The following is a 20,016-nucleotide window of genomic DNA, read 5'->3' on the forward strand; positions in this document are numbered from 1 at the left end:
TTCCAGGTGTGTCAAATTGACAGCCAAGATTCCCTATCACAGGTTGGAAATATTTTTGTTTTAATTAGCTTTTTCTGCCAAAATTATCTGTTTTTCTGCCAAATTGTCTGCTAGATACACACAGTCCTGCTTTGCTGTAGCTGACTAAAAGGTGTGTGTTCGTGAAGGGAGAAGGAATACTTAGACTTGTGCTGGTAGTGTCAACATTAACCTTTGTCCTCTATCTTTCTGTCTTCCTGAAAATGACAGTTATTAAAAAAGAAAGAGAGAGAGAGAGAGAGAGAGAGAGAGAGAGAGAGGGAGGGAGGGAGGGAGAGAGAGAGAGAGAGAGAGAGAGAGAGAGGAAGGAAAGAAGGAAGGAAGGAAGGAAGCAAGGAAGGAAGGAAGGAAGGAAAAAGGCCCTGAAATCATATGCACACATATGCTAAATGGACCAGGCAGGTTGTAGTTATATATGTAGGCATGTGGGTGTGGGTGGGCATGTAGGGGTGTGCACGCACGTGCATGCACACCAGCCCTCACACTTACAACTAAAGAAAAAGAGGCAATGAATTTGAGACAGGATAAAAAGGTTCATGAGAGGTGTCAGAGGGAGAAAACAGAAAATTTTTACTTATAATTCCAAGAAATGAAAACAAAAAAACAAAAAATCCACACAGGTGTCTTTAGACATGCTGAGAACTGTTTTTAAAGCTGTTTTAGGACAGGGGCTACAGTGTCAGTGACTTAGCTTCCGAGCACATGGGAAGTTAGGCTCAGTCTCCAGCACTGGTTGGGAGGAAACTTTTTTTGTTCTTGTTGTTTGTTTGTTTGTTTGTTTGTTTGTTTGTTTGTTTGTTTTTAAAGGTAAAACAGGGCTGGGGCCATAGCACTGAGCTGGAGCATTTGCCCTGCACCATAAAGTCTTGAGTCTAATCCCCAGCAGCAGGGTAAAACAGTCAAAGATCAAACTGACTATACTCTAGTAATGGAAGATGAGCTCTCTGTAGATATATCTTCTGGCTAATAATGTATTTAGAACATCGACACCTTGTAACCTCTGCCGTACAACCTCTGTAGGAAGAAAGGCGCAAACACCTCTTTCTTATTGGCAGGGCAGCCCAATGAAAACAGCGGTATAGATCTGAAAGGACACTGTCAGCTAACCATAAATGCTAGGAACAAAGAGCCACTAGAGATTTGACTCCTGGGTGTATCCTCGGACATCTAGCTGCCCATACAGCACAGGGGTTCCTCTGACTTGAGAGAAAGAAGAGAACATGAGAATTCACATTTAAGTCGGAGAAGTGTGGCTCACCTTTTCTTTGTACAACTTCCCAGTCCATTTCCAACAGTGATGCACACACACACACACACACTCACACATATACACAGACACCTACACAGACCCCCACACACACAGACACACAAACACACACACACAGACACACACACACACAGACCCAGACACACACACACACACTCAGACACACATATACACAGACACATACACAGACCCCACACACACACAGACACACAGACACACACACAGACACACACACAGACACACACACAGACACACACACACACACACACACACACACGGCCTTCTCACCACCCCACGCTAAGACATGAAAAAGGCATTCCGTGCTTGCTTGGTCCCACTTTACAAAGTTGCCGAGCTTAGAAGCTGACCCGCCAAAGCACTGGGCCCACCAGGCTGCCTGTGGGATTTAAAGGCGGGTGGATGTTAAAGATCACCTCAGGGAGGGCGGGGAAGTCCCATTTCCTTCTCGAAACGTACTCAGTTAACAGTCTAGCTTCAGTTTAACACATTCTTGGAATAAGACATAGATACCAGCTGAGCCTCACAGAGGGCAAAGCTGTTAAGGATTCATCCACTTGTTTTTTAAACAAACAAAACCAAAAATCCCTAACATTCCATTTACCAAATGAAGACTCAGGAGGCAGAGAGCACCCAGCTGACCTTCCTACTCGGCCAACATCCCAGGAGGCAAAAGCTCCTTCTCAAGCTCTCTTAAACACCCTTGGACTCAAAGACCCTCGTTCTCTTTCCTGGGTTTTCTTGCCCTCACTCCCTGCCAACCGGTTGCTTCCCTGCCCCTTGACCTACCGTTGACTTTATGTAGTTTACTGAAGGCTCTTGGGCTAACGGTGTGTGCTAGGGCTGAGCTGCACTACAAGATTTTTCCAGTTCACAATCTAGGGATTCACAACCTGATCAAACATCATGCCACATTCACTATCCAGGCAGCATCCTAAAAATACGTGTTTAGGGGGGTTGACTACACTTCCAGTTACTTGAAACTCAGCAGGTTGTGGTTTAGAAATAAACGTCAAATCGGGCGGTCCACCGGACATGTGTACATTTCTACTCCGATCAGAAAAGCGGGCACTGCAGGTCTCAGCCTTGCATCCAGGGAGCAAGTCCCAATAGAAACCACTTTTCTTTTCTTGACTTGAGCCAAAAGATGGGCATCTTATATTTGTGTGTCTATGTCACCACTGTCTCCCTGAAGGCCTGTATGTGTCCTGCCTGTGGTCACCATGACCTATGCAGGAGTTTCTACCTCCAATTATTCTGTAGCTGCATTCTGGATTGGGACCTGTGCTCCTCAGTGGCCAGGAATGTTCCAAGACGCCAGACCTACCTGGGGAGGAAGAGGAGGGGCTGTAGATGCAGAACTAGAGGAGGCGGCTGTCAAAGAAGCCAAAAGCCTGGCTCTGCAGAAGCAGATAACCTTGGCTAAGAAAAAATTGCGAGGAAAAGGCAGTGAGCCCAGCCCTCAGGACGAGAGCCGCGCCAAACCGAAGAAGCCTGTGTCCAGGAACTGAGGAGCTCAGCTGGGCATCTCCTGTACCCAAGGGAGGATGCCTGGCCTCCATGCTATGGTGTGGTTGTCCAGGCCCTGCACCTGAGTCTAAAAGTAACAACATGTTGTGAGGGACACAACCCAGTCCTCCAGTTTCAGGAGGCTCTCGGAGAAGAACCACACAAACATTCATATGTACACATCACGATTTGCTTGATCAGAAAAAAAAGTATATATGTATATGTAATATATATATATATAAAACTTTATTGAGGAGCTGGAGAAATGATTAGTCAGGACTAATCTTCGAAGGTCCTCCAATACTGACAGTGCAAAGGGACTTAGGGGTTTACGTTGCCGATTTTCTTAATATTCACATCTGCTTCCTGTTCTTTGTAAATATCTCTTAGATTATTCAAAATAAGTTTAAAAATAAATATACAATTCAAAGGTATATATATTTGACCATTTTAAGTAATATATATTTATATGTGTTTTATATCTATCCCTCCATGGTCTACCAAAGCCTATATAATTCTTTTAGATACCTGGGGAGCCACATCATTAAGGCTAATGGTGGTTTTAGTGAGACAAAAAAAAAACATACCAAATATTATTTTTCAGTTTCTCAGCAAAACACAAAAAGAAGAAAAATTGTTTGGTTTTTAATTCCAAGTGTTTTCAATTTTTTAATGTGAGGTTAATATCATAAAATGTGCTCCCATTTGTATAGAACCTGGAGAAAATGCAGAGTAAATCACTACCCTGTTTAAAGACAACTGGCATAAGTTTCCGTGAACGTGGGGAGATGCAGATAACTGGCCAGTGGACACCTGTACTGGTAGCGCACACCTGGCCAGGAGGCCCGGGACGGGGAGGCCCCACCGCCCTGCATGAGCCGCGCGCTCTGTGGAGCCCGTCAGACAGCGGCTCCATACAGTGCTGAGGAGAGCATTGATCTGACTGCCATGTTTACAGGCGCTCCACGGGGCGAAGCCAGCAGTCAGCTCAGTGCTTCTTGGAGGTTCCTCTCCGTCCACTGCCCTGTGGACAGAGCAGCCTGTGTCGGCATGGCTTCCAAACACTCTCCAGAAGGCAAGCAAGCCTGCCCAGAGGTGCTGTGGGGCTCACAGGACGACCTGGCTCGGTTTGGGGCTCACAGAACGACCTGACTACAGGGCAGAACCGGTTTGTGTAGCGAGCACAAAGTACTAAGTCCATCATTTTGATTTTATAAAAATAAACTGTGCTGTGTGAGAAACTAAAACACGGTTACAAACAGATGGCTGCATGCTTTCCAAACCTGAGAAGAAGGAATGGGGCGTGGGGACAGATGCAAAGCCAGGTCAGCAGAGAGGTGACATCCAGCCGGCGGCAACAAGCTTTAAAGGTCGGGACTGATGCGATGGAGCTGAAGGTCACCCGAAAAGGGCCTGTGGCTGGGTAAACTGCTGTGAGGACCGATATCGACCGGTCATCGTCCACATCGCCTCCCGATTGAAAGTTCTGACCAAGATTCTAATTACAGTATAATACTAATTAGATTATCTTGTAAAACTAGTTAAGACTAGTGTTTGTGAAACTGAAGACGATCCCATCTTCTCCCTGCTGCTCCTCAGGGACACACACACACACAGAGAGAGAGAGAGAGAGACAGAGAGACAGAGAGACAGAGACAGAGAGAGAGAGAGAGGATTCTAGGAAGTGCATCTGGCACGATGGTTAGAATAGTAACAACAAAAAATAAACAAGACAAAAATCTGGAAAGATAAGTGAAAGATCAATAAATACTCAATCGACACGAAATACAGGGAAATCAGAATGTGTTGATTCTCCTTCGCTGTCCCATGGTGACTGTGTCACCCGGTCCTCCTGTCCTACTCTTTGGAGACTCCATCCTTGGTCTTAATTGCTTATGAACTATGCAACATGATTAGGTCTGTAGCTCGGCTCTGAAAGCACATGAGCTAACATAAATTCAAATCACAAACTACTCAGCTAAGAACAATGTATCCAGCCTTGGAAATCCTTGGGCAAGCTCCTGCTAACCTTTGGATCCAGGCTTCAGACTTGCAAACACTTTGGGGTTCTTAAGGGCAAGTGAGAGCTCGTTGAGGAAGGAAATAAAATGGGAGTCTCTCTCAGATTTCTTTGACTCGAAAATGACAACGATGGTGAAGTGGGGTTCCGGGCGGGTCAGGAAGTAGGTGCTCTGGACTTTGTCGTCGTAGAAGTGGACCACTTTCTCCAAGCTGTTGAGGTCAGACGCTCGGTCTGTCATGATCATGATAACGTTGGGCCAGTGCATGACCGGCCTGTCACTGGGCAGTGACACCACAGCTGGGTACTGGTCCACTCCCTTAGGGGCCTCTCGGTAGGAATGTGGGTGGTGGTAGCCGTGACCCTGAAAGCTCTCAGAGCCCCGGTTGTCAAAAATTAAGGACACGTTGGCAGCGTCATATTTCCTGATGAAACTGGAGATCTTTCCAAAGAGGTCCGGGTTGGCCTTGGCGGTCAGCGCTTTCATTTCGGAAGCGGTCGTCTGTCGGCTCAGCGCCTCGTGGAAGTAAAAGCTAAACTTGGCCAAGAGCATGGTTTTGAGTTTCATCAGCCAGAGGAAAAGGTGTGGGGGCTGCACGGCCTTCTGAGACTGCCCTCCAAACAGAGGCTTCTTGGTCTCCCGCTGCTTCTCAAAGGCCTGGCCCCAGCTCTGAAGCTTCGCATGAGCGCTGTGCAAGGTAACGAGCGAAGGGAGGAACTTCCACTCCGAGATCTGCGCCTGCGCCTTGAGGAGATGGCTCAGCACGCCCACTTCTAGCTGGAAACTGCTCTCCAGAGGGCTGAGGATGGGGTGGTGAAATCTAGAGGGCAGGGGAGGGGAGGGACACAAATCAATGGAAATGCCACTTCACACTGAGAAACCCTTCAAAACATCAAAACAGCAACAGCATAAACCCGCAAACCCACTGCCAGGCAAGTGCTGCGACCGGCGCCTCAGCATCGGGGGCAGAAAGAGGCGGAGCCTAGGCTGGCTCATTTCTACAACTCTGGTATATCTTGAGCATTTCATCTTATCATCCTAGGAAAATAGCCTGGATTTTGTAGATTTTCTTTAATGAAAGTAACTAACTTCTATCCAAAATTAAGGAGAAATTATACTGACTGTAATTCTTCATTTATTCACTGAGAACTATATGCCTATCATCAGAACAAGGGAGCCTCTTTTCAGGGTCTGCAACTAAAAACAATTCTAAGACACCTGTTGTCCACAGATAAATTGTTTTAGTGTTCACTGACCCATTTTACAGATGAATATAAACACTATAGCCCGGAAGCTCAAGAGATAAAGGCACTTAATAAAGGGATACAGCACTTAGCAGTCAACTATTAACAACTCTACTCTCAAATCCCCTTCATAGTTGACCATGGTTAAAAACAAAATGGTGGCCAAGGGGCGCAGGGCACAGCTCAGGGGTACATGCATGAAGGTGATATCTAGCAGGGGGAAGGGCACAGGCCAGGGGAGGGCAGTGGGGAGGGTGAAGTGACTCCTGTGCAAGAAGATGCCCCATGAGGAAACCCATTATTTTTGTAATGAAACCTATAAAAATTAATTTTAAAAAAATTGGCAGTCAACAGTCTAAATTCATAAATTCACTTGCCACAGAATATCTAACAGTTTGTAAAACTCACTTTCCTCAAATCTGTAAGAAGGTATTTAAGACCTTGAGTAATCTGATTCTTACTCAAACTGAGCCAGATTCCTTTAGGTTTTTGTCCTCTCCCCGCCCTCCCCCACTGTTTCCAGCTCCTGTGAAATGGCGAACCTACACCACCAGGGGCCGGACAGGTGGCTCAGGGCCGAGTGCACTGAGGGCTCTCAGACCTGTGTTCGGTTCCCAGCATCCCCATCAGCTGCCTCACAACCACCCAGAACTCCAGCCCCAGCAGGTCCGATGCCCTCTTCTGGCCTCCATGAAAATATACTACTTCAAAGTCAAGATAGTACTACAATTTTATTTTCACTTGCCTTACAAAAAGTATTTCAAAACTTCTGACCTGTGCTACAGTGATACTTGTTCTGAGAGTAAGTACTACATGTGTATGTAAATTTTAACCCTTCCTATACACAATGTATCTTGATATGGTATAATATATACACATTTCTGTGATTTACTGTGAGCAAATACTGCACACATGTAAATTTAATCCTTACTATATACAATGTATTTTGAGTTGTGTAATATATATTTACATTTCTTTTCAGTGCCATCTGTAAGCACTGTTCTACTTCAAAATGAGCTGGGGGGGGGGGAGCAACAAGATGCGGGAGGCCCTTAGCTTCTGAGCAGAGGGGCACGGGCAGGCGAGAGCACGGCCTTCCTCCCCATGCTCCTCTCTTACTGCCCCGTCCCCTCTGCAGAGTCACCATCTTAGAGACATCTGTCTGCTCCCACACTAGGGCAGACCCCAGCACTAGCCACTCTTGGTGTTTGTTCATTTTGTTTCTTTGTTTGTTTAATGTTATGCATGTGAGTGTTTGGCCTGCATTTATGTGCACCACTTGCATGCTCTGTGTCTGTGGAGGTCAGCAGATAGTGCTGGATGCCCTGGAACTGAAGTCACAGCTGTGCGACCTCATGTGGTTGCTAGGAACTGAACGCAGAAAGTAAGTGCTCTGAACTGCCGAGCCATCTGCCCGGCTCCTCCGACAGCTGTCTTACGTAGCCAAGCCCACTTCCTTATGGATGCCCACAGTAGGACGGGCCTCCCGTATCAGTTATGGCAAGACACCACAGACACGCCCACATGCCGGTCTGATCTGGGCAGTCCCCCAATTCACAACCCCTCAGATGACTCTGGCTGTGGCAGGCTGACAGCAGAAGCTAACAGAGTACTATTGGCAGGAAACCCTAGTGCAGGTGCTCCTGAACTTGTGACCTCATCAGCCCATCCTAACTTTAAAATATCACAAGTCAAAATGTGCTTCAAGCCCCTAGGCTACCGACTGTCACAGCTCACCTGCAATGCACTCGTGTCAGCTGCACGCCTCATGTCAGCTAGGCTGGCTGACAGCTCAGCTCGCCCAGTGTCAAGAGAGGACTGTGCTGGATTTTGCTAAACCTGGAAAATGGTCAAAGTCCAAAATTCCAAGCACAGTTTCTACTTTTGCAGCAACAAAATATCATTTTAGAAAATCACAAGTAGGAGCCATATCTGATTTTCCTACTGTCTGTCACTGGATTTCACCAATTACAGCCAATACTCTGCTTCAAAGGACATAATTCTCAAACAGACCTTCAGGAAGTATGAACAGCTGCTTCATAACATTATAAAGGAATAATGTTCAACACTTATTACAATGCATGTGAATGAGGAAGCTATTTTTCAACCTCAAGAAAAGCTAAGAAGCTTTCATGTCAGTCTGCCCAACACAGACATTAGCCTATGACATCATTTCCTGGCTTCCTCTCCTCCGGTCTCTCACAGCTCAGCCTGTGTTCAGATCTGTTCAGTGGCTGAGATCCACAAACACACACTAAGTCAAGGTTACCAGTAAGCCTGGAAGTGTCTGAGACAGGACACTACCAACAATTTGTAGAGCACATTGGCTCTAAAAAAAAAAAAGAAAAGAAAAGAAAGCATGGGGGAGGGAAGAGAAAGAGGGAGGAGAGGTCAGCATGGGGGAGGGGAGAGAACGAGGGGGGAGAGGCCAGCATGGGGGAGGGGAGAGAAAGAGGGGGGAGAGGCCAGCATGGGGGAGGGGAGAGAAAGAGGAGGAGAGGCCAGTAGGAAAGTGAGGCCAGGGCAGAGGAAGTGGCAGAGCAGACATTTGTGGATGTGCTAATGAGCCGCAAACCTTCAGAAAGCTGCTTCTGCCCTCCACAGACCCATGCTGGGGAGCTCCTTCCAAAAGGATGCTGACCAAACTGATGAGAGAAGTCAGAAATACACATTTAAAACTGGGAAGCCTTATGTCTCCTTTACTACAATAAAAGAAATCTGCAACCTTTGCTCACTTAGCACCACTGGTTTGCTAGTTCACAGCGATCGACCCACTGAGGACAGTCCAGTGTCCCTGCCCCACAGGGCCCACGTTCCACGCTCCCTAAAGGATGATAATGAACCTTATGGACATGGGATTTTCCTATTCATAGCTAAGATAACATTTACCTTATAAACTAGACATGGCAAGAGATTAACAACTAAGAGTAAAGTAGAACAATTACTGACACTGTATCACAGTTTAAGAGAATGTGTCTCTCCATTCTGGGCGTAGGGCAGCTTATACCATCTGGACCTTCTTAGACATATGCCCACTGGGCAGCACAGCGTAGTTTCATCACACCGCTCACACGTTATTTTGTGTGTGTGAATATGTTTGGGTGCAAATGTACACAGGCCAGGTCACAAGCTTGGGTGTCATCTTGTAGGAATGTAGTCTCACCTTTTTAGAGAAAGAAAGATAAAGTCTCTGACTGGCCTGGAGCTGCCAGGTAGAGCAAGCTGGCTGGCCATTAAAGCACAGAAATCTGCCTGTCCCCACCTCTTCAGCTCTGGGATCACAAGCGCATTAGCCACCGTGCTGAGCCCAGCTGCCTTTTGGATATGGGTTCTGGAAATGGAACTCAGGTTCTCGGTAAGGACTTGACAGGCTGAATCCCAAGCCCAAGCCTGCAATTCAAATCTTGTTACCCTCTTGAATGTGTTAAATTTCAGGTTATAGCCGACTGTGGGTATCAGAGAGTACAGAAAGCAGGAGTACTGACTGTGCACAGGTGTGAGGTCTGCCTCTAGAACCTTCCATAGTCGGCGGTGACGTTTATAACATAAACATGTTTATAGAGGCAGAAACAGTAATCTTCTGATGGAATGACGACGCAGCCCACAGAGAGGATGGTGCTGACTGGGTCATTATGCACAAACAGTAGCTGGGAACAGTTAAGGGCGGGGAGCAACCCAGATGTCCAATGGCAGGAGATTCAACTTTAAAAAGGAGTTCATATATATAGGGATTAGTTTTCAGCCTTACAAAAGGAAGGAATACTGACACGTGCTTGGGCATCAGTGACCTTTGAGGGCATCATCTCAGGCAAAATCACATCAGTATGCAAGTTCCTCAAAAGATCTACTCTGTGACCCAACCAAGTGTGGGAGACGTTTGTGGAGCAGCCTGGGAAACATGCTGGGGATTTACATATTACGTGATGGAAGAAAACGGATGTGAGCTGTTCTGAGTGTGAACACTGTTATGATTGCGTGTGGTTCTTGGAAACGGAGACGCGGAGTATTTCGGAAGGAAGGCGAAGTCAGGAGACTAGTATCTTACTTCCAGAGACAAAGTTACGCACGCGGAGAGAGAAAGCCAGCATGGCAAATGTTACAAGATGCGAGGCTGGATGGAGGGCATCTGTGTGCTCACTACAAAGTCTGTTTGTTTACTCACTCGCTGGCTTTTGTGCATGTGTGTGTGCTTGTGTGAGTTTATGTGCACCATGTGTACTCAGGAGCCCACAGAGGCCAAACAGTCATCAGGTCCTCTGGACCTGCAGTAACAGATAGGGGCAAGCCAACATTTGGGCAAATGACTCTGTGTTTTAGTCACTCAAGGAACTGCCCAACCGCCACTTCAGTTTCTCAGTGTATCTGAACTGCAGCTGCTGGTCGCATAGTGACGATGCCCATCGTACTGTGCTTGCGATTTTTCTTTTCTTTCCAAGATTTATTTTTAGGTGGGGGCAGGGGGGCTGCGCAAACAGGAGTAAGGGAGCACGCAGAGGCCAGAGGTCTCCCTCAGAGCTGGAGCTACAGGCTGTGCTGGGTTACGTGAAAATGGTGCCCACAGGCTCATAGGGCATACTACAGTGATTAGCCAGGTAAAGATGAGAACATGACACTGGGTGCTGAGAACTGAGCTCAGGTCCTTGGCAAGGCCCAGAGAGGGGGCTCAGAGGTTTCTTCAGTTCTCTGGCCTCTGCAAGCATCAGGCATGCATGTGGTGTACATACAGACATGCAGGCAAAACATCCAAACATGTGATATACTTCAAGGAGATCTTTCTTTTTTTTAAGATTTATTTATGTATATGAGTACACTATCACTGTCTTCAGACATACTAGAAAAGGGCATCAGATCCCATTACAGATGGTTGTGAGCCACCATGTGGTTGCTGGGATTTGAACTCAGAACCTCTGGAAAAGCAGCCGGTGCTCTTAACCGCTGAGCCATCTCTCCAGCCTCAAAGGAGATCTTTCTAATCCAAGTAGTACCTGCTGTGTTAGGCGCCAAGAAAGCCCTTCACTCTAGCTAAGGTGTTCTTTTTGTTGTTGTTGTTGTTTTTGGGGGGGGGGGATTTGTTGTTGTTGTTGGTTTTTTCAAGACAGAGTTTCTCTGTGTAGCCCTGGCAGTCCTGGAACTAACTCTATAGACCAGGCTGGCCTCGAACTCAGAAATCCGCCTGCCTCTGCCTCCCAAGTGCTGGGATTACAGGCGTGCGCCACCACCACCCGGCTTAGCTAGGTGTTCTTAAGCCCCTACACTTCTTCTTTAGGGCCCATTTCCAGGGTCAGGCTGCGTGCAGCACATCACAAAGCACTTTGTCTGTTGTAAGGAGGAAATTTTCTCAAATAACAACAATTTTCCAGTTGAGTAACACCTTTTAAGTTAAAACTGGCCTCTTAATAATTTCTTTGGTATCCCAAAGCATTTAAGTTTGTCATCCGGAATAACAGATGCGTGCCTTCACTAAGAGATGAAAACAAAAACAAACAGAAGAATTCCTGACATATATTCACAACCACATGAGAGTAACAGAGGTAACTCCCAGGTTGTCTCTCTGAAGAGAGCATTTATTAGACTACTGGCTGGTTGGTCAGATTGCTCTCTATGCAACTGTATATGTGTGCATGCGGGTGTATGTGCCTCAGTAGAGGCTGAAGAGACACAGGACCCTTTCCCACTTAGAGCTCCCCTTCCTCCTTTCCCAGAGTAGATGCCTCCAGCCTTTGCCAGCCTGGTGCCCTTTTTCACGATGGCACTCCCTTCCCCCTATCGACACGATAGACAGATGCTGGCTTTGGGAGCAGATATCCCAGCCTCTGTGTCACCAAGGCTAGCACTCCCTTGACAGATAACTGACATTTCTCTGGTGCAGATGGCTCCTTCCCTTGAAGGACTAAACATCCATGAAATGATAAGAGGCCCACTCTCCGACCCCGTAACAAAAGGGCAATTAAGTGTTTCTAGACAGCTGTGAAAAGTTTGTAAAAATACACTAGATCCTGAATAGCACCATAAAGTTACTTCCCAGGTCAGGAAGGTCCCCTCCCATTTGCACGAGTCTGCCCCAGCTGAACAACAAATGCTATCAGGTTTAAAGGATGGCTTCCTCTTGTCACCTTCCCAGTCATATAACCCCAAAATTCAAAGATCCCTGCTTATGCATATGTGCGTATACACGATCTCTCTCTCTCTCTCTCTCTCTCTCTCTCACACACACACACACACACACACACACACACACACACACACAAACTCCAAGCCCCTGGGCATAGCATCCCTAACCTGAGCAATGGGAAAGGCTTGCGATCCAGGTCTGACTCATAAAATAAAGGCTCTCTGTTTTTACATCGGACTTGCAACTCCTGGCGTTCTTCTGGGGTTCCCGAGAACTGGGTAAAACAAGGCCATGAATGATATCAAGCACCCTGCTTTCTCTCTCTCTCTCTCTGCCCTGTTCCATGGTCACGAGATCTGAACATCTGCGATCTTCCTGTCTCCAGAACCTTTTTTAGGTACCGGCATTACAGGAGCGTTTAAGTGCACCCAACCCACATGGCTACAGAGTCAGGGCTTCCTGCTTGCAGAGCAGACGCTCTAACTCACTGAGCCACCTCCCAGGCCCCGCGCAATTGCTCCATTGTGGAGCACGGGGATCCTGGGGAGACCTTCCCGAGTCACGGCCGCCTGCACACTCACCTGGAGCTGTACTTCTTGAGGATGGCATCCAAGGTGCTGACCAGCTCTTCAGCGTTGATGAACTTCTGTGTGCTGAGGGCGTACATCTTCTCGTAGAAGTCTGCAATCTCCATCCGAGCCTGAACAAAGAAACAGAGCTGCTCTGACAGGTGGGGGAGGAGCTCCTCCACATGAGGAGCCTGAGCCATCCCGCCGGGGGCGCCGCGGCCGGCCACCACCTTCTTCAGTTCATTGTGCAGGGAGGTGTAGATGGTGCGGATGGAGTCCTTCCTGCTGAAGAATGACTGGCCCCCTGAGAAGCAATGACATAAGCGGGTGACAGGTAAGGGGGAGAAACCAAAGGGACCTGGAGCCTCCCAACATCCACTTAAAAAAATTCTAGAGTCTGTGGAGCCCACTGAGTTTGTGCCCACCATGTTCTCTGAGGAACAACTCAAAAGGAGAACTGGCTACAAAGTCATCAGTGTAGGGGTGGACCTGGGCTTGCCTTACTCACATATAATTTCCCCAACTCCACATTCAGAGTTACTTTAGAACATCATTACCCTAGCACATAACTGCTGCGGGATACTTGATCACACTGTGTGTTATGGTGTGGCTTAGCCTTTAGCATACACTTTTAGTTCCTCTGGCTGGAATAAAGACATGCCTTTAATCCCAAACAACCAAGGTAAAGTTACTTTGTAGAAGGAAGCAGCTGTGTTTGAAAATGGTGTCTGATTGAGTGGCAGACAAAGTGATGAATCAGAGAAAGATCTGACAGAAGTGGATATGCTCAGTTCTCACAAGAAGAAAGAGGACAGGGGAGCGACTGAAGGAGCAGGGCAGAGAGAGAAAGGGGAGAGGAAGCAGTTTTGCCAAGAGTTTCACAGAGCAGTGCAGAGGAAGGAGGAAGGAGGCAGTTTTACCAGGACAGTTGTAGAGACAGGTCGCAGAGAAAACAAGCTAGACACAGGTGAAGACAGAAGGAGCCAGAACAGATTGCCAGAGTTAGTTTGAGACCATGCAGAGCAAAAAGTCAGAGGCTGAGAGAGAAGCCAGATTGAATCAGTCACCTTGGGGAGGAGTTTGAGCCAGGACAGCTGAGTTGACCAGGCAGCCAGAGGTCGGAAAGAGCAGGAAAGAGTAAGCTTATTCAGCAGTAAGTCTCAGAAGCTGAAAACATTCTAGGCCTAGATAAGATTTTACAAAGGCCAGGAGCTACCAGGACTAGGCCTAGGTTAGCAGACGGACAGATGCAATAAATAAGCCTCAAAGATGATGATTACAACAGATGAATGAAAGTTACTTTTTTTGTTTGTTTTTGTTTGTTTTTTGTTTCCGAGACAGGGTTTCTCTGTGTAGCCCTGGCTGTCCTGAAACTCACTCTGTAAACCAGAATGGCCTTGAAAGTTACTTTCACATGTAACATAAAACCTGTATTTAAGAAAACAACAACAACAATAACAACAATAACAAACAATGCCCCTTTTTTACAGATATGCTTTTAAAACAGAGAACCCACAGATTATAAAACACTCCCTTTAGGACTGGTAGCCCAGAGCACTTTGTTTCTTCTCCAGAGATGCATCATCCTTGAATCTTATCTTTTAGGCTGTGCCAGGAATGAGAATGCAGTCACATACCCTTTTACGAAGCGTGCATGGGGGTCTCGGGGAGGGAAGTGCTGTGCTCTTGACGGGTGACGATACAAGCACGCCACACATGAATTACTAAGACCAAGGACCGATTATAAATAACTGTTGCTCCAATGCAAACGAACAAACAGTAACAATAACAAAAACCCTGCAGAAGAATCAGAGCAACACCATCCTTGACAACAGTCACGAGGACCGACCCGTAGGGTCACCTACTCTCCAAGTTGTGCATGACTAAGTATGTCTCTAATCACAGAGCCAGCGTCGAGGAGCTCGGGTCTCCAGTCAAAGAGCCAAACACAAGGCTTTAGCAGGACGACAAGAATCAGGAGTGCTTACAAGGGCGGCTCCTACAAGTGTACAAAAATCTCGGAGATTTTCTGTTAAGCTTAGAATGCTTCACAAAAGGATGAATGGGTGACCGTACTGTTTACTCCTTCCGCTGTTAAAAAGGGGGTGCGGCCAGGGCAGAAACTTGAACTTTGCATTGAAAAAGTAATGCCTGCCCTCACCAGATCACAAGGGAACAGAAACACAGCATAAATTCAAATGACACCTTTAAAAGCTTATCAAACGGTACCAATCACTAGTTGGTGAAACTCATATCTGGAAGAGAGATCACCAAAATGCCTTACTTTTAATTACTTCTTCTCAAAGCTTTAGGCAAAAAACCCTATCTCGACTATACTGCCTTCTAGTACCCAATGATAATGACATAGCGCCCTGCCTTCTAGTACCCAGTGAGGATCTGTCTTCCTTTAGGTCTTCCTTCATGCTGGGAAGCAATCAGAGACACCCAACTTATTCTCTTTTCCAGTATTTTCAAGTTACAAATACTGATGTTTTGGATTTTTTTCCCAGAAGGTTGCAGTTATCAGTGACAGTTATTTCTCCAAAGTTTCCACCTTTATCTCATAAAACCTCAACCATAAAGAATGCATTAAGTGGGGCTGGAGAGATGGCTGAGCGGTTAAGAGCACTGACTGCTCTTCTAGAGGTCCTGAGTTCAAGTCCCAGCAACCACATGGTGACTCACAACCATCTGTAATGAGATCCGATGCCCTCTTCTGGTGTGTCTGAAGACAGCTATGGTATAGTCATATATATAAAATAAATAAATCTTAAAACAACAACAACAACAAAAAGAATGCATTAAGCATCATAAGCATTTTACTCTGTGATTTCTTTGTAATAACCTTTAAACATCCATTCTCAAGTCACCTCCAAGCGTGCCAAGGTTTACCGATCCGGGTGTGAGGAAGGGCTCCTGTCATGAATTCAGAGGGCGGGCAGAGAGATGTGACAGTCTCAGAGCCCCTCTGCTGCCCCCTCAGCATGTTTTAACCACTGTCTTTTTCCCAAACTTGCTTTTCTGCCCTCAAAGCACAGAGAAGGCACCAAGATAAAAGTCACACCCAGTTTTTCATGAATAGAGCCCTGGACACCGACACTGACACACTGACGACACTGACACACTGACGAGGATCAGGCCTGTCCTTTGTTTAAAAGCTCAGCCTTGCATATGTCATCAGGACCAGCTGCAGGTGCTTCAGACAGGTCAAAGACTTTTTTTTTTTTTGGAGATAAGGTCTCACTTTGTAACCCAAGCTGACCTTTAACTCCCATCCTCCTGTTCCTGCCTCAGGAGAACTGGAGATGACAAGCCTGCTGTACCGCTACAACAGTTTAGACTCACTTGAAATGTGCCAAGCCAGTGAGTCTTAATTGTTCTCACCGCAGAAGGAGTGAGGTGGGAGACAGCAACGCCCTTGCTCACGGTGGCCATTTCAGAATGCACAGGAAAGCATCTAGCTGGATATCCCAAGTACATACAATTTTTATTTGCCAATTATACATTCAAAAAATTGTAAAGATGGCTGGGTGGTGGTAATCCCAGCACTCTGGGAGGCAGAGGCAGGCGAATTTTTTAGTTCGAGGCCAGCCTGGTCTACAGAGTGAGTTCCAGGGCAGCCAGGGCTATACAGAGAAACCCTGTCTCAAAAAAAACCAAACAAACAAACAAACAAAAAATTGTAAAGACTTTTCAGACCTTTTGTTTTGTCTTTTGAGACAGGGTCTCACCATGTAACCCCTGCTGGCTTGGAAGTTGCTATGCAGACCAGACTGGCCTCAAACTCACACCTGCTCTGGCTCCTGAGTAGACAGATTGAAGGCATATACCACCATGCCCAAGCAATGCTTCAAAAGATTTAAAAAATATATATAATTGGTATAACCAGGATAATTGGTTCATTTTGCTTCAGAAAGAAACCTGTATGAATTCCAAAAAATATGGTACTGCTTTAAACAACAATTTTTTCCATTCTCTGTGCACCACTATTCAAATACAAAACCTACACTGACTATTGCCTGAGCATTTAAGTTACAAAGGACTTAAACATGTCATTTTTAGAACACTTACTCAGAGGGAGGTCTGCCCTGGAGCCCCCAGACACGTTTCCCAGTAGGAACTGAGAGACAGGCGTCCTTAGAAGAGGGCTGAGGTTCATGCAGAACTCAACACTTTACACAATAAGGGCCACTTCACAGAAGCCAAGTCAGAGACAGTAAAGGACTTCTACAGGTTCCTAGACTTGGTGGCCAGTCCTTTTTACACAAAATCCTGGTGCATACAACTCAAACTTAGTGCAGATTTATTTATTTACTTACTTACTTACTTACTTACTTACTGGAATCCACAAATGGACTTTAGAAAACCCAATTTCTCTTTTTTCATTCTCTATATCTGGTATATATGAAGGGTAATAGTATGGTCCTTGGGTCAATCATCACTTTTTACAGGCAAGAAGTCTAAAATATCTTAAACTGCCAGAATATTATCCACCTTCAATATTACTGCTAGAATATTGCCTATTTTCACATATATGATATATATCAAATGCATACATGAATAGGCATCATATAAATAATATTTTTACATGCTCTGAATAAAGGATATATATATACATATATATATATATTCAATCTGATTATTCAAGGCAGGTGTTCAGGCTAGAGATTCACCACTTCCCATAAATGCATACCCAATTCGCTACACTGTAGGAAACAGGACTATAACACTGTAATTAGCAATTGCACATTTACCCACATTAACACTGTAGAGGGAAAAATATAGAGTGAAACCTCTGACCACTTTTTACCAATAACTAAGTAACAATTATTTGAAAAGCTACAGAGGTTATAATCTCAGAAAGTCCTTTCCCTGAAGTGTTTACCAAACGTTCCAGGATTCAGTAAGCCATCTGGCCACAGAAGGGATCAACTCTGTATGTAATTTACAACCACTTTCTTTGATGTCAGAGATGTGTATCCTTCATCCATGAAAGGCCCTCGAACTTTTAATAACTAAAGGGTCAAGAAGAAACCAAAGTATTACAACTGCCTACCCTAATCCTTGATCGACAGTTATCGTTTGCCATTATTATTAAAAGTAATACTTTGAATGCATAGCCCTTGGCTTTTGTGTATTACTTGTCAACTAAAACCGACTGTTTCTTGTAGTGATAATCAGTTAAAAAGAGTTCCTGCATCTTACTTTGAGGGTTGAAATTTATATGATTTGCAGTGTTTAGTATCCTGTTCCTTAACTCTTCTCTAGTTAAGCTTTTGCATAATTCTCCCCTTTCCTGACCATGATCCACTCATTCCTTCATTCACTTAATATGCACTGAAGGACTGAAGAGGGGACAGGACTCCTCTCTGTATAAGAGGCTAGACAAAAATACATTTATTAACACACCTCAGTTCCATCGCCTGGTTTTGCTCCTCAGACCGCAGTGAGCTCTAACTAGTGAGTTAAAACGGGGACACAGAACTTAGTTAACTTGTCATGTATGAAACCAATCCATGCACGGTGGTGCAAAATCGCAAACCCACGGGGTTTGGAGCACGACCGGCAAAGAGCATCCACCCAGTCCCAGGCAGCAATGGCACAGGCCGGTGGGCGGGGCTTGCGGCAGACCAGGGATGGAGGGGGACAGGTGGGAGGAGACCTGGGCAGAGTGGAGCCCGCCGCTAGGAGTGACAGGGCACCCAAGCCAGGGCAGGCCGGCGAGCGCACCCACTTTCCTTCCTCCTCAGGGGCAGGGATCGGGGCGGAGGTACCTAGTTTCTGCCCCAGGTAGGTGAGGCTGTGATAGACCTTCTCGGCCGCGGCCAGGTGCGCCAAGGCCGCCAGCAGCGACAGCCAGCTGCCCCCCGCGCTCTTGTTGGCCTCTCGTTCCTTCTCCACATTGTCCTTGGCCTTGTCGTAAGAGAAGATACCCAAGTGAGAGAAGAACGTCTCCAGCACCGCCTGTTCCACCGGCACCGGGGCGGCTAGCGGGATAGACTCCCCCATGCGACCTGCGCGCCAGCTCCACCCACGTGGCTCCGCTCGCACTTCCGGGTTCCGAGGTGGGACGCGCGTGCGCAGCCGCGTGCGTGCGTGCGTGCGTGCGCGTGCCCGCTGCGGGGCGGGCGAGCTGGCTGGCGGCGAGATGCTCCAGGAGGAGCTCGCAGAGGGCTTGGCGAAGGAAGAGGGTAGAGGTGGAGCCCGAGCCTGCGGAGCCAGAGACCTGACGTTGCCCGAAGCTGGTCACCTCCAAGCCCCGTGACGTCTCCTGTCCTTGGAGGGCCCTGGCGGTCAGCGCCTTAGCGCGGATGACGTCACGCGGACTTGACGTCAGCTCTTGCGTGGCCATCAGAGCCAGAGGCCTTATCTGCCTTTGCACCACCAACCGAGGTTGTTAAATGGAAGTCTGAGAGAGTTCTTGGCTGGTCGCCTGGTTTTCAAACGAACACGCCATCAGTTAACAAACCTGGCCAAGTCTGATCTGTGTGGGTCGGTCAGCTTCAGGACCTTGCCTATCCATCTCAAACTCCAGGAAGTTTCCTTGCGGGGTTCTCAGAATCAGGAATAACTTCACGTAATTCGGTGCATTTTGTCATGCAGAGTCTTCACAAGTTCATGCGACATTTAAGAACCCTAAACCGCCTCAGCTCATGTGTGTGCCCACTACTTTGAAATACCTGACAGACAAATTGTACGAATTAGAGAGTCTCACTGTGACATATTCACACATGAATATATTACGCTTTGACCTTGTCCATCTCTCCTTCTCTCTTACACTCCCCTCTTCAACTTCCCAGTCCCTAAAAGTCCTTCTTCTCACATATCAAGAGAACATAATGCAAACCTTGGGGAAAATACTCATAAGGATACGCCAGACAAAGGGCTAATGCTTTAAGTTTTAATGGGCCAAGATCTCTTTCTAACCAGTAAAAACAAGAGGTTATGGACCTGTTGAGATGACTGCAGGGGAGGGTACTTGGGGCGGAGCCTGAGGCCCTGAGTCACATCTTGGAAGCCTTCATGAGGAGTACTGAGCCCTGCAAGTTATCCCCTGACTTCCACATGAGCCCACAGGGAAATACAAAACGCAATTTTTATGCCCAACTGAACCATTCAATGGAATGCAGGCTAAACTTCTGTATTTCTTAGGAAGTGAAACTTCTTTTTGCTGAAGAACTTGTGTAGACAGAGTTGGCCTTCAATAGTCTTGGGCCTGTGCTTACTGGGTCAATAA

At 46.6% G+C, this 20,016-nt stretch overlaps 1 protein-coding gene across 3 annotated transcripts; it reads right to left on the bottom strand.

The window, feature by feature from the left end:
* Positions 1-662: 662 nt before the first annotated feature.
* Kics2 (KICSTOR subunit 2) lies at positions 663-18,836 on the bottom strand. Of its 3 annotated transcripts, none has more exons than XM_052164959.1 (3): positions 18,554-18,836; positions 12,792-13,083; positions 663-5,674 (listed from the first exon to the last, which is right to left on the bottom strand). In XM_052164959.1, exons 1-3 carry the CDS (start codon positions 18,786-18,788, stop codon positions 4,858-4,860), a joined length of 1,344 nt encoding a protein of 447 aa, XP_052020919.1. In that variant the 5' UTR covers positions 18,789-18,836; the 3' UTR covers positions 663-4,857. The 3 variants fall into 3 exon arrangements, with proteins under 3 accessions (XP_052020919.1, XP_052020921.1, XP_052020920.1); XM_052164961.1 differs by having other exon boundaries at positions 12,792-12,910; positions 18,554-18,639; XM_052164960.1 differs by lacking the exon at positions 18,554-18,836 and adding an exon at positions 18,189-18,512.
* Positions 18,837-20,016: the final 1,180 nt, after the last annotated feature.

This window comes from Apodemus sylvaticus, chromosome 20, assembly GCF_947179515.1.
Source record: "Apodemus sylvaticus chromosome 20, mApoSyl1.1, whole genome shotgun sequence".
Classification (NCBI taxonomy): Eukaryota; Metazoa; Chordata; class Mammalia; order Rodentia; family Muridae; genus Apodemus; species Apodemus sylvaticus.

Bases quoted from the DNA above. Each gene is read 5' to 3' on its own strand.
- Kics2 (XM_052164959.1), bottom strand. From the start codon at position 18,788: ATGGGGGAGTCTATCCCGCTAGCCGCCCCGGTGCCGGTGGAACAGGCG. The intron at 13,084-18,553 runs GTACCTCCGCCC...ATTGCTTCTCAG, and splicing joins CTACCTGGGGCAGAAACTAG to GGGGCCAGTCATTCTTCAGC. The intron at 5,675-12,791 runs GTGAGTGTGCAG...CCTGCCCTCTAG, and splicing joins CTCAAGAAGTACAGCTCCAG to ATTTCACCACCCCATCCTCA.